Below are 15,033 nucleotides of genomic sequence, written 5' to 3'. Positions count from 1 at the left end.
CTTCATGTGGGAAGCCATTTGCACGCTTGTAATTCATGGGTTTATTGCCCTATCAGCGAGCCCCATTGACATCCGTTCCAAATCAGTCACATTTGCTGACTGAGCTCCTTGGTCAGTCAGCATCATTTTGAAGCGATGGCAGTTACTTGAATTACTCCGGAGCCCGGAGTGTGGAGAAGGAAAACATTTATACTGTATTGTTGCTGACAGTTAGAAACTGTGCAAAACGGTTCCCCTTTTTATTATGTTAAAAAAAAAACTAGTGAAATATGTAGATCTGCTATTTTCATTACTTTTGTGTGACACTCTTGTATGATGAAGTCGGTAGGGCATTAATGTACAAAGCATGTATTCCATAATCCATTTAGTGTATTCCGTTGAAAAAAACGCCTGCCAAGAAGACCCCTCCCCTCTTTTCAGTCCCTGTTCCTCCAAAAGCAATTTAACATTTGTGACTGATTTCTGCAAGATTTACTGCAGACAAACAAACAAAAACACTAGAGAGAAAAAACATAATTTGCACCCTTTGCCCTTTGGCTTGGTGGAGAAAGATAATTAGTGACCTGGAGTTGAGGGAAAAGGCATGAGAAACATACATTTGATTTCTCTTCTCTTCACCAGGACAGCATTCCGTTTGCAGTGATTGGCAGCAACACAGTGGTGGAAGCCAAAGGGAAGAGGGTTCGAGGCCGTCTGTACCCCTGGGGGATAGTTGAAGGTACTGCAGGCTTTGTTGTCATTTTGCATGTTGTTCTATGATGTATCACACCAAGCAGCTCTTCAAGATCAGTGTGGTGCATTTTTAAACACTTAAAGGGGCCTTCATTGTTTAAACTACAATTATACCTACTCCAGCGCAGTTTAAAGATCAATTATAGGGAGCCGCGACAGTGTATAATTTAAGTCGTCACCCTCCTGTTCACATAGGCTCGGTTAACGGTCTGTCTCTGTCATGTTGTGTTTGACAGTGGAGAACTCGTCTCACTGTGACTTCGTCAAGCTGAGGAACATGCTGGTCCGGACGCACATGCAGGACCTGAAGGACGTGACGCGGGAGACTCACTACGAGAACTACCGGGCCCAGTGCATCCAGAGCATGACCCGCATGGTGGTGAAGGAACGCAAGCGCAAGTATGATTCATGCAAACAACTGCATTATTCTGCGTACCATACACAACAAAGCTAAAGCAAATTGCCTACTGATATATTTAAATTGGTGAAAACATCCCAGTTATGAGCATTTGTGCCTGTCGTAAACATGCGCAGAGCAAGTTCAGTCAGGGAACCTCAGTGCAGTTGCTGCCGGCCGTTAATTGGGCCGCCTCAGCATCACTCTCTCATTCACATGATTCACTCAGCCAATCACACACTCACTCCATCTTCATACCGGCTACTTTAACCGGAGGTTTGCATTCCTCTGCCTGCTTGCTTGCTTGCTGCTGCTGTTTCAGCGTGCCGCTGTATACAAACCTGTGCTCAATTCTACTACTGCTGCTGTATCAGCGTGCCGCTGTATACAAACCTGCTGCGCACACACCTCCACCCCAGCTACCACCTGTCATTTTGGATCTATACTTAACTGTTTAGGTACGGGGGATTCGGAGTCCCTATGGCCGGGACTGATGCACTTGATCTGAGTACCTAAAAAGCAGATCCAATACATCGCTAAACCTTAATAAATATACTGCATTGCTCATCTATATTCAATAAATATATATATTACATCCTTCTTGAGTTCTGACTGAAGTGATATTATGTCTAAATTAAAGACACATATCTAATAAAGCTTTGTGTCATTTACTTATAACTTATAACTAGTTAATCTGCACTGGTGGAGGTGGTCTCCCTACCTTAGAGTATATATGAATAGAGACGGCACCCGGAGGAAACCCTGAGGAGAAATGGACATAGTGGCCGAATTTGGTATTGCAGCGTGGGTCCAAACACATGAACGCGCTGGTCCGCTGACTATCATTGTGCACATTCACGATGACACGTGAACGCTGTTTCATACGTGAACGCGTGCAATGATAGTCAACGGCAGTGCGTTCATGTGTTTGGGGAAAATCCATCCCAGAATGCACTCTGTTCCTACCCAGAAGGAGAAGTGAAATCGCCTCATGCGCTTTAGAGCAACTTAATGCAAGTGGATGGGAGGAGAACTCGGGTGCCGTCTCTATTCATATATACGTTAGAGTTCTCAAACTCTGCCCGAACCCGACCAGGCCCGACCCGACCCGACATTTTAGGGCCGGGCCAGGCCTAAATAGTATGCTAATCAGTAGGGCCGGGTCTGGGGCTCCATGAAAGAAAAAATATATATATATTTAATTTGTTTAGAATAATAAAAATAATAGTTCTGTTCTGTCTGTTTGTGTATTTATCTATTATGAAGATGGTCCTGACTGGCGTTTCACTTTTTCTCTGTGTAGAGTTCTCAAATCCTGTACAAACCCGACCAGGCCCGACCCAACACAACGTTTTAGGGCCGGGTCGGGCCTAAAATCTATGCTAATTAGTCAGTCCGGGCCGGGCCTAGGGCCTGATCAGTTAGGGCCCAGTTAGGGCCGGGCCTTAATTTTTGACCATTGTGTTTTATTACCTCTTTCCAATGGAAGACAACGCACATAAAACGTATATATTGTAGCTTTAAAAGTGATAGTGATCTCATCTCTCTACAGCTTTGAAACGTCCTTGGCGTTCACGTTTATTTATAGAATAAATTCAACAATTGCACAAGTTCATTTTACATTAAATGTTGCTGAGATCTACTACAAATATCAAGTGTGCGTGTGTATCTGTGTGCAGTAAGCTGACCAGGGAGAGCGGCACGGACTTCCCCATCCCCATGGTGCCTGGTGTGGCCGACAGCGAAACGGAGAAACTCATCAAAGAGAAAGACGAGGAGGTACGGCACGCCGAGCTCGAGCAGGACGCAAAGCGCCACCACGATGATGGTGGTGAACATCATGATCACAGTCAGGCTCACCACGATGACCATGAGGCCCGGCGTCACTCCGAGCATCAGGCCGACACTGGGCCTAAGCCCTGCGAGCCCCAAGCCTCCTGATTGGCCCAGTGGTTCTCAAAAGAGGAGCCCCAGTTTGGGCCCAGGACCCCCATAACTCTTGAGAGTGTACAAATGGAACGAAATGGACCCGGAAGGGTCCATTTGTACACTCTCAGAGGTACCTGTAAGGGTCCATTTGGGTTTTAACTATAAACCCTCTGGACCCCACGTTGAGAACCACTGGATTGTACGTCACTGATTAACAGATCATACGTAAATACGTTTAGAGGCCACAGTGAGGCAGTGCTTAGCAGTAAAGATACATAACAGAACATGCCCACCATTCCCCTAAAAAGCATGATTGGACCCTAGAAGAAGAGTTGTGGGTGTCTCGCTCATGGCTAGGATGATTTAGGAAGCAGTGGTGACGGCCGGGTTGTTCTGGACAGAGGACCCAATAGGGTCGTCTGTTACTGTATAGACGGTATAGACAGAGGAACCAATAGGGTCGTCTGTCTTAAACAGACCATTGTAGTGGTAACAGTGCACGTTATATATAAACAGACCACTGTAGGAATACAATCTATACAATTTAGGCATTTATCCAGTGCTAGTTACAATAAGCGACTTACAATAAGCAAAGTCAACACATACAATCAAATCCAGATTCATTATACATTATACAGTTTGTAGGTTATATATAAACAGACCCCTGCATAGACTGTTGTTTGATTTCACTTAAGTTATGATATTAATCGTATTATAATACAGCTTTATGTGTCCATCCATATTCAGTTTTATTTATTTATTTTATACCGGTACTCAACTGCTAGTACTCAACTGCTACTCTAGACATTAAATAAGCTTCGTAGAGCGTCGAAGTCTGACACCAGTGCACTAGAGGGCGCTATCCCTCTGGGTCACAGTGCTATACTGACACCAGTGCACTAGAGGGCGCTTTCCCTCTGGGTCACAGTGCTATACTGACACCAGTGCACTAGAGGGCGCTTTCCCTCTGGGTCACAGTGCTATACTGACACCAGTGCACTAGAGGGCGCTTTCCCTCTGGGTCACAGTGCTATACTGACACCAGTGCACTAGAGGGCGCTATCCCTCTGGGTCACAGTGCTATACTGACACCAGTGCACTAGAGGGCGCTTTCCCTCTGGGTCACAGTGCTATACTGACACCAGTGCACTAGAGGGTGATATCCCTCTGGGTCACAGTGCTATACTGACACCAGTGCACTAGAGGGTGCTATCCCTCTGGGTCACAGTGCTATAGACCGATTCCGTACCGGTTTCATGGTCGCAGCCTACGTATTTCCTATAGGCGGACTCGACGTAGCTGCGGGGGTAAAACCCTCACCAGGCGCACCTCTTCCACTACAGTGAACGGCAGAGTGACTGCCTCAAACTTTACTCCTTTACCTGCTTTTTTACTAACACTAACATTACAAAGATGCCCAGAACATCGAGATTAACCTGTGTAGTTTATGGCTGCTCCAACAGTAGTGGCAACATAACAAATAAAATAAAACGGAATGTCTAATATCCACCACGATGGCTGAGACCAGAGCCATTGAGTAATGGTTGAGACAAAGCAGTGAAGAATCCTGCAAGATACATAATTTCAGTCTTACCCAATACCCAATCTTTCTGTTTTATGAACACAAGGCTGCTGTATTTTATACCTCATACTAAGCATTTAAAGTATGAGGTATAAAGTACAGCAGCCTTGTGTTAATAAAACAGAAATATTTGGTATTGGGTAAGACTGGCGTTATGTATCTTTCACTGCTTTGTCTCAACCATTACTCAATGGCTCTGGCCTCAGCCACCACGGTGGATATTTTGACATTCCGTTTTATTTTATTTTTTATGTTGCCACTACTGTTGGAGCAGCCATAAACTACACAGGTTCATCTCGATGTTCTGGGCATCTTTGTAATGTTAGTGTTAGTAAAAAAGCAGGTAAAGGAGTAAAGTTTGAGGCAAACTAACATCAGTCACTCTGCCGTTCACTGTAGTGGAAGAGGTGCGCCTGGTGAGGGTTTTACTCCCGCAGCTATGTCGAGTCCGCCTACAGGAAATACGTAGGCTGCGACCATGAGACCCACTACGGAATCGGTCTATACTGACACCGTGAACCAGGGGTAGTGCGAGTCACGTTAAGACTTCGGTAGGCCTACCCTATTATCTGTTAGTAACACCTGATCTGTACTTGTAGTACATGTCTAAATCCAACCCAAATCCTATCCAGATTGGAGTTAGATTGGTTCATAATCCCAGCCCATTGTGTATGGGAGTCCCTGCTTTCTCTCCATCTGAGATTTATGTTTATATTTATTTTTTAACGAATAAATGTCATATTTTCCTTCATTTGTTTCTTTTTCCTGTGTAACTATTAAGTTTGTTTCTGTATACAGTAACAGATCAATATGAACATGAAGGACTTATCAATGCATCTATACTTGACACACAAGTAAACACTATTATAAAAACACATTATGTGTGCATGTGCGCGTGCGTGCATGTGTGCGTGCGTGAACTCACTAATTGCGCATGTGGTTAAAATATCTAAAGCTTCTATTTCCAAACTTGAATAAAGAATTCCATTGGAAATGTGTGGTAGGAAGGAACCCATGGCTTAATAAACCCACATCTTCACTAGAACACTATTGATTATACAAACAAAGTCTCTCAACTGCAGTTTTATCCAATGCACATTAATTGGAAATTCATTGACCCTGTAGATCCCTCTGGCCAGCATCGCCAGGTCACGTGACCTAGAGGGACTGGCCTCATTCGCTGAGTGCTAATCGATTTGTCCCGACAGGATCAGCTGTCCAAAGCTTGGCTGTGACTGTGCACCCTGCAGATAGTGGATACTGTATCTGTGCAGTTGTGTGTAAACGATAGCTTTGGAATGGAAGCTCGTGCAGACAGCCAGCATCTGTATCCTTACCCATTTGAACCCTGGCGTCCCTCATTTGGGCGTGCCATTTCATATGGGGCGGCAGTGGCTCAGGGGTAGAGTGGCCGGTAGAACGGCCGGATGGGAACCGTAAGGCTCCCAGTTCGATCCCGGGCTCCCTCAGAGTTGATGTCGAAGTGTCCTTGAGCAAGACACTGAACGCCTAATTGCTCCCGATGTGCAGGTTGGTGCCTTGCTCGGTTTACTCCGCCATCGGTGTATGGATGTGTGTGTGAATGGGTGATCTAGCCTATGTAAAGCGCTTTGGATAAAAGCGCTATAGAAATGCACCAATTATCATTTTATTTTACCATATAGTGTATATCATTGTTGTCAGGCAGAAACCTCCTTATTCGAAATTTCTTCGTAAATGAATACCTTATACTTGATCACACTACAGTGTCACACACACAGTGGTTCTGTCATTGACTTTTTTTTTTCTTTTCTTGTTTTCATAGTTGCGACGGATGCAAGAGATGCTGACGAAGATCCAGGAACAGATGCATACGCAAAAAGAAGCCTATTAACCCAGGATACTACTGTAGTAGTACTAGTACAGTAGTAGATACTACTGTAGTACTCAGTGCTTGTCTCTGTGTAACCGGGGAAGGAAACCCCAGGAAACCTCCACTCCAGTCAATTTACATTCCTACAGTGTCTCCACCCAACCATCGCTCCTCTTGCCTAAGTTATACTTCGTGGTACGTCGGGGCGTCATCTATAATCTATAAGATCACAGTTTATATGTGGAATGTGTGCATGGACGATCACAACACTAAAATGCCTTTAAACTTTATTTGAACAGACATCAATTTTGTGTACGGACATCATTTTGTGTTAAAACATAATCTTTTAGCGTATAGGTGGTACGCACAAAATTGTGACTTTCCACAAATTGGGATCTGTACACGTTGCGTCTAAAGATATTTGGCGTACAGATGCAATGTGTTGTGAACCCAACCCCCCTCCCCTGTACGACTATGTTTAATTGGGCTTTCACCTCCTAAAAAAGAACAAGAAAAAAAACGCAAAACAAAAACCGACATGTATCGGGAAGCATGGAGAAGCACGAATGATGATGAGACATTTTTCAGCTGTCAGACCTCTCTGTTCTGACTTCATGGCAGCACTGTCCACAGCAGGGCTGACCAGGAAATGTCGCCCCACCCTGACTATCAGAATTTGCTCTTGTTAACGCCAGTCAGTAATGGTAAGGTTTAGCTAGAGCAGGAGAAAGTCTGCTGTTCCCTTGTTGCCATCTTGTCAAAAGTAAGAACATTTTATGCCTTGAAAATACGTTGAATGGGTTGACACTTGAGTGTGAGTGTGTGGTCAACCTCAAACGGTGAGATGGGTGAAGGAGTACAGCGTGGTCAGGTCTGAATATTATTTGGTACAGGGGTTCTCAAACTTTTTGATTTCAAGGGACCCCCTGTTTGGTATGCATTAAGCCATGGGACCCCATTTGATCACATTTTCTGTCTCCGGGACCCCAATCTACAGTATGAAATCCTAACTCTGAGAGCTTACAAATGGAAGCAAATGGACCCGTGCATTTGTACAGATTGTACGATATTGAGAATTTCTATGGCCAAATCAGTGGGGAATCCAAAGCTTTTCATGGAGAAAGTGTGCCCGAATAGGGGGGAACATGTGACTTTTCAGGGAAAGATCATGGAAGTGTGAAGGGTTCAGCTGTCTTCTCTGTACACTCGGAGTTGCTGATACGTAACTCCTCAAGGACCTCTGGGGGTCCCTGGGCCTCAGTTTGAGAGCCACTGATTTAGTAACATCTTTTTTTTTTTGTCACACAAATATGAGGTTTACTTGCAAAATGGCAGGTTCATGACCTGTCATTTTCTTAAGCACATTCTTCCATAAAAAAAAGTGTATTCTTATTTTTTATTATTTTTATTACTATTATCTCTAGGTCAACTTGCAGATATAATGTATTAATTTAAATTTTATATATGTTACATTTGTTAACATGTTTTGCTATTGGATGGCATTGTTACTTAAGTTGTTAATGTGTCAGAGAACACAGAATACAATAGTAAGTTGTTTTGGTAACGCTATTGTCTGAATGAATGTGTATATTTTGTGTAGATTTTCATCGAGACGTTACTCTACTTTGTGATAATTTGATTTACTGTAGTCTGTAGTAATACAAGGACTTATGTTTTTGTTAAAACAAGTGTTAAATAGCTCTATATTCTGATGATAATTACTGTATGAATGTTTGTTCAGTAACAGAGCCCCCTTTAGTAAACCCGAAGAGAACCCCACAAAGATCATTTACACACAAAAAAAAGGTAAACTAAGAATTTATTTTCTGCTTGACTAGTAAAGAACTGGTGAGTGACGGGTAGAACCCTGTTACTGAACACACTATAAAAATTATCACAATGTAGAGCTTTAACTTTGTAACACAATTATTATATATACACTTTTTACAAATCACTTAATGGATTATTTTAAACATTTTGTTTATGCAGTTATGCATAAAGCCACAAGGTTGTCCACCCTTCAATGCTTGACAGTGTGAATATAAGAAGTTCTGTTTGACTTTCTATAGGATCTTACCACTGATCACGACTACAGCATGTTATATTTAAGTTAAATTACGAGGAAAGCCTTCACATAAAGTTGAGTTGTACCCATAGAGACATTATATTGTGACTCCATCCGACAGCATCGGACCGATTTGACGGCATTCATCCAATGATGCTTGTTAGTTATTAGATTTCTCATTGTGATTTTTATAAGACAAGGCTCTTCTGTTTTCTCTGAGACGATTAGAAGGTTGCAGCAACAATAATTATAGAGCAGTTGTTTTTGTCTGGGTTGTAACGGTTCCTTAGATTGCTTTAGGCTTGTTAGTTTATTGATTGTTAGGTTTAGGTTGTTGGGGTCATTTAGAGAATAGGTTTTTAAAATATCTTTGGAGGAAAGGCATGTTGATGCTGAGATAAGTTATTTCTTCCATTTTGGGTACAGATACAGTAGTATGATGTCTCGGGACTCTGGACTTTTCCAATTTACGTTGAATATTGTCTCTGGAAAAAGTTGAGAATGATTGATTTAACCACTTTCAACCCCTATTTCCGCCTTGTCTTTTTAGGTGACAACGTTCAAAACTGTAATAGCGACGCATTGTGACTGTGAGCTTGTAGATCGAGTATTTCGCTGTTCGGCGTACGTAATTAAGTGATACATTTTTGCACCCAGATAACAGTGAAAATAGCAAAAAAATATTAAATAAAGAAATAGCAAAGAATTTCTCTCATACGATATTTTTGCACCCAGACACTTGCGTATCTCTACGTAAATGCATTTATTTGTGATGTTTCAAATGACTACATGCTACAATGCTACATGTTTTATGTTTTAATTTACAAGATTTTTGTAATTTACATTCCCCTGTATTTCATTAAGCTTTTAGAGACTATAAAAGAAGATACAGTATAAGTGGAAGGAGTCGGGTAATTATTTCCCTCTTGTTTTATATGACATTTCTTTTTTTTTGACGTTACTTTTTGGAATATATTTATGTAATAAATACATTTATAAATGTGATGTGGATAGAGATGATGATGATGATAATAGATCTAAAATTGTAATAAAAGAGGAATATAAGTTCATGTCTCATTCAAGTGCCTCTCTGCAACTCATTTTGGTGTGTGTGTGTGTGTGTGTGTGTGTGTGTGTGTGCGCGAGGTGCGTGCGTGCGTTTTAATGGACCATTTTTCCATAATAAAACACGACACAAATTAGCATTCCGTCTTTGTGTTAAAGGGACAAAGAAGAAACTGCAGTCACTCAATGTTAATGTATTTGTAGTAGATAACAGCAGCACAATTTGAATGTGCACCCTATGGCCGGAAAAATAATGAAGTCTGTGTGTTTGACTATGGTTTGACTGGATTGCTAAATTCCTACAATGACCACAATGTTTTGCTGTACTGCCCCTCCTTGTGGAGAGGGGGGAGGCTGCATGGAGTTGTGACTTGTCTTGTAGTCCAGGAAGGAAGTATAAGGAAGAGAAACCGAGGTCCTTTATCATGGATTTGTGACCTTTTGCTGGTACAAAACGTATTTGACACAATGCGATGTAAGTGAATTGCGACCCTCCTCCTTTTCTCCCAGTCTTTTCTCTTTTCAGATTCCAGATAGGGCCTTGGAGTGAGTGACCGCGTGCGTCTACGATGACCGACAAGCTGGACAGCCCCACTGGAACCCTCTCATGGCCACGCCCCCAACTCCCCTCCTCTCCCCTCCTCTCATGGCCACGCCCCCAACTTCCCTCCTCTCCCCTCTCTCATGGCCACGCCCCCAACTCCCCTCCTCTCATGGCCACGCCCCCAACTCCCCATCTCTCCCCACCTCTCATGGCCACGCCCCCAACTCCTCTCCCACCTCTCATGGCCACGCCCCAACTCCCCTCCTCTCATGGCCACGCCCCCAACTCCCCATCTCTCCCCACCTCTCATGGCCACGCCCCCAACTCCCCTCCTCTCCCACCTCTCATGGCCACGCCCCAACTCCCCTCCTCTCCCCTCTCTCATGGCCACGCCCCCAACTCCCCTCCTCTCCCACCTCTCATGGCCACGCCCCAACTCCCCTCCTCTCCCCTCTCTCATGACCACGCCCCCAACTCCCCTCCTCTCCCCTGAACCCTCTCATGGCCACGCCCCCAACTTCCCTCCTCTCCCACCTCTCATGGCCACGCCCCAACTCCCCTCCTCTCCCCTCTCTCATGACCACGCCCCCAACTCCCCTCCTCTCCCCTGAACCCTCTCATGGCCACGCCCCCAACTCCCCTCCTCTCCTCTCCTCTCATGGCCACGCCCCAACTCCCCTCCTCTCCCCTCTCTCATGGCCACGCCCCCAACTCCCCTCCTCTCCCCTCTCTCATGGCCACGCCCCCAACTCCCCTCCTCTCCCCTCTCTCATGGCCATGCCCCCAACTCCCCTCCTCTCCCCTCTCTCATGGCCACGCCCCCAACTCCCCTCCTCTCCCCTCCTCTCATGGCCACGCCCCCAACTCCCCTCCTCTCCCCTGAACCCTCTCATGGCCACGCCCCCAACTCCCCTCCTCTCCCCTCTCTCATGGCCACGCCCCCAACTCCCCTCCTCTCCCCTCCTCTCATGGCCACGCCCCCAACTCCCCTCCTCTCCCCTGAACCCTCTCATGGCCACGCCCCCAACTCCCCTCCTCTCCCCTCTCTCATGGCCACGCCCCCAACTCCCCTCCTCTCCCCTCCTCTCATGGCCACGCCCCCAACTCCCCTCCTCTCCCCTGAACCCTCTCATGGCCACGCCCCCAACTCCCCTCCTCTCCTCTCCTCTCATGGCCACGCCCCCAACTCCCCTCCTCTCCCCTCTCTCATGGCCACGCCCCCAACTCCCCTCCTCTCCCCTCCTCTCATGGCCACGCCCCCAACTTCCCTCCTTTCCCCTGCATCCACATCCCTCCTCTTCCTCCCCTTCTCTCCTCGCATTTGAGATGAGATGAGATTCAATTTATTGTCAATGTACAGTACAAGTACAGCACAGCGAAAAGTATTTTCGCATCTCACCAATAGTGCAAACATGTCAGCAAGGAGGATACATTAATTACAGTAGTACAGTAGTAATGAACTGAGCAGTAGGCATTTCATCCCTCCATTCTTCGTCTTTCTCTTCTATTCCTCCTTCATCTTCCTCTTCATCACTATCTATCTATCTATCTATCTATCTATCTATCTATCTCATTCGACCTCAACCTCTGTTCCATTTATTCCATACAGGTCGTCCATTCATTTTTGAGGGGCGCTAGCCAATCCAAAATGTTCATTTTTCAAGGAAAATTAAAAATATACGTTTTTAAGGAAATTAATAAAACCTTATATTTTTTAAACGATGCAATACTGCCTCATCAAAGTTGGTGGTGTGACTTTATTGTCAATTACTTGCATGAGAAGGAGAGAGGTGGTGGAGTTAGCTGTTTTAACAGACAGTTTGAGGGACCTAAAGGGTCTGCACTGATTTATGGAATAAAATCAAAAACCTAAAAAATTGAGTTATGACGTTTCCTCCGGACAGCAACGACACAGGTTTAATGTTTTTAGTTCAATGTTTGTTTTAAAAACGCAATTGACAATGAAGGGAAAATGTACGTCATCTTGTCCCTAACACAAACATTAAATTAACAATAAAGAGAATTTAATGTTTGTTTAATGTTTTGTCACTGTTTGTTTTACATCACCTAATCATAGCAACATGAGTTAGACTTTAATATAGACTGACACGACAACGCATATTCAGGGCGGAGTCACCACCCCCAGGGGAAGTTGTGATTTGCTCTCGTTCACTGCAATGCAATTTGCGGCATTTCCAAAACAATATTGCGCAGAGTAGCGATTATCAAACGTATTTGCAATGCCATACGTTGAAAGATCTGTTGCCCGTGGACAAGGCACGTTACCTCCGCAAGTTAGATAATATTATCGACATAGATGTTTGTCCGTATATGATTAAGGATAGGAAAAAGTTGCATTGGCAGCCATAGAAAATTCTGCCCAGGGTAAAAAAACGGATGTGACGTTTTTGGGCGTTCCTGTCTTGCTCCGTGTCAGTGTATAAGCCTAGGGGCGCGCCGCTATATTAGCGCCCCTCACTTCATACGGGTGTGATTTTTGTAAATATAAACCTTAAAGCGATGTGTTTGAAGCTGTGGTCTTTACTGGTGAACACCATATTTGGGCGTGGCTGCTGGGAAAACTCTATATACGGTTATGGTCGGGAGTTTGCCAGATAAGGCTGCGGGGTCTGCGAGGTCAAGCTTAAGATAATGACTGACTCTCTCTCGAAAGATCCCTGGGACCAAATTTACTCCCGAAGCTGCCTAATGTCATGACAGTTGTTGGGATGGCCAGGCAGTCTTCTAGCTCCACTGTGAGCTTTCACAACATACAGTACAAAGTGGAGATTAAATCTGGCTACATTTGCAAAAAGACCACACACAGGAAAATACTGGTGGACCTCAGTGGAATCATGAGACCTGGTCTGAACGCTATTCTTGGACCGACAGGGAGTGGAAAGTCCTCTTTCCTGGATATTCTTGCTGCAAGGAAAGACCCGGCAGGTCTCTCTGGGGAGGTTCTCATAGACGGAGCTCCACAGCCTCCCAACTTCAAGTGTCTCTCAGGCTATGTGGTTCAGGATGACGTGGTGATGGGTACACTGACGGTGCGGGAGAACCTCCTTTTCTCTGCAGAGCTGCGCCTCCCAAGCTCGGTGCCTCAGGGGGAGAAGGAGGCTCGTGTGAATCACCTGATCAGAGAGCTGGGACTCACCAAGGTGGCAGACTCCAAGGTGGGCTCACAGCTGAAACGGGGGATCTCGGGCGGGGAGAGGAAGAGGACTAGCATTGGCATGGAACTGATCAGTGACCCCTCTGTGCTCTTTCTAGACGAACCCACCACAGGCCTGGATGCCAGCACTGCCAACTCCGTCCTGCTGCTGCTGAAAAAGATAGCCAGTCATGGACGCGTCATCATCATGACCATCCACCAACCGCGGTATTCCATCTACAGACTTTTTGACAGCCTGACCTTGCTAGTTGGTGGCCAAATGGTGTACCATGGGCCTGCACAAAATGCTCTGGACTACTTCACCAACATTGGCTATGCCTGTGAACCTCACAACAACCCAGCAGACTTCTTTTTAGATGTCATCAATGGGGACTCTACTGTCACCACTATCACCAAGATGCAGGGCTCTGACAAAGTGGATATTGAGGCGTCAAGCAGCCCTGTACAGAGCATTGAAGAGTGCCTTTTGGAGGAGTACAGGAACAGTTCAAACTATAGGGATACGCAGGCTGAGCTGGAGCGTATAACCCAGGGTAAAGAGTGCATCACCCGGCCAAGGTACGGCATTATAACCTATAACACCTCCTTCTGTCACCAGTTCTACTGGGTGCTCAAGAGAACCATAAAAGATCTCATGTTGAAGCCGCAGATCTCAATGGCCAAGCTGGGAGTGGACATTATCCTGGCTTTCATCGTGGGTGCTACCTTCTTTGAGACCAAAGTTGACCAGAGTGGGATCCAGAACAGGATGGGAGTCCTCTTCTTCATCTCCACCTTCATGTGTTTCGATTCCTTGTCTGCAGCTGAGCTCTTCATCACTGAGCGGAAGCTCTTCGTGCATGAATACATCAGTGGCTACTACAGAGTGTCTGTTTACTTCCTGTGTAAGATCCTGGCTGACATCATCACTTTGCGCACCATCCCCACCTTCATCTTCTGTTGTATTGTCTACTACATGATTGGCCTGAAAGCCACAGCTTCCGCCTTTCTCACTTTCATACTGACGGTGCTGGCGGTGGGGTACACCGCTGCAGCCTTGACCATGGCCATGTCAGCAGACATGAGCACGGTCTCTCTATCAGCCGTCATGATGACCATCACCTTCGCCTTCATGATGATCTTCTCTGGTCTGCTGGTGCACCTCCCCAGCGTCAAGTACTGGCTGGCCTGGGCCCAGTACATAAGTCTTCCTCGTTATGGTCTGGTTGCCCTCAAGATCAACGAGTTTGTGGGTTTGAAGTTCTGTGAGGACCTTGTGATGTCCAACGCCACTGTTTCTCCTGACTCTACCAACTGCAGTGTGAGCCTAGAGGGCCTAATATGCACAGGGGAACAGTACCTGGACTACCTAGGAGTAGGGTACACCACATGGGATCTGTGGAAGAATCATGTGGGTCTGAATGTCATGACCCTCATCTTCTTCTTCATCGCCTACCTGAAACTTACCTTTATGAAGAAGTTTACTTGAAAAGCCCCATTGACTGACACACACACACACACACACACACACACACACACACACACACATACATGATTTAGGTTATTAAAGATATAACCTGATATTTTCATCTTTCATCTTTCTTTATATCTTCTTATTTTTTTTATTTCTTTTTAGGGGGGATACCACTATATTGTCTGACTATTGAATTTTGAATATGATTACGTCATATGGCAGCCAAGTCTATGGACTTA

The 15,033-nt window shown here is 45.2% G+C and overlaps 2 protein-coding genes across 3 annotated transcripts in view; both read left to right on the top strand.

Annotated features, from left to right (window-relative positions):
• The window catches only part of LOC310864913 (septin-4-like), a 29,130-nt gene extending 19,503 nt beyond the window's left edge, over positions 1-9,627 (top strand). For both annotated transcript variants that reach the window (XM_083773749.1, XM_083773748.1), the window contains exons 8-11: positions 622-718; positions 969-1,131; positions 2,809-2,908; positions 6,445-9,627. In XM_083773749.1, the coding sequence (XP_083629875.1) occupies positions 622-718; positions 969-1,131; positions 2,809-2,908; positions 6,445-6,513 (429 nt within the window). In that variant the 3' untranslated portion in view covers positions 6,514-9,627. The remainder of the gene's footprint in view (positions 1-621; positions 719-968; positions 1,132-2,808; positions 2,909-6,444) is intronic.
• A 3,268-nt stretch (positions 9,628-12,895) lies between these two features.
• On the top strand, positions 12,896-14,809 carry LOC310864526 (broad substrate specificity ATP-binding cassette transporter ABCG2-like; the record flags this gene model as incomplete). Its single annotated transcript, XM_083773214.1, has 1 exon — positions 12,896-14,809. One exon carries the CDS (start codon positions 12,896-12,898, stop codon positions 14,807-14,809), a length of 1,914 nt encoding a protein of 637 aa, XP_083629340.1.
• Between the last annotated feature and the right edge of the window lie 224 nt (positions 14,810-15,033).

This window comes from Protomyctophum parallelum (assembly GCF_964188405.1).
Source record: "Protomyctophum parallelum genome assembly, chromosome: 9".
NCBI lineage: Eukaryota > Metazoa > Chordata > Actinopteri > Myctophiformes > Myctophidae > Protomyctophum > Protomyctophum parallelum.
Note: the sequence above shows the minus strand (reverse complement) of the source record. Positions and strands in the feature narration are given on the sequence as shown.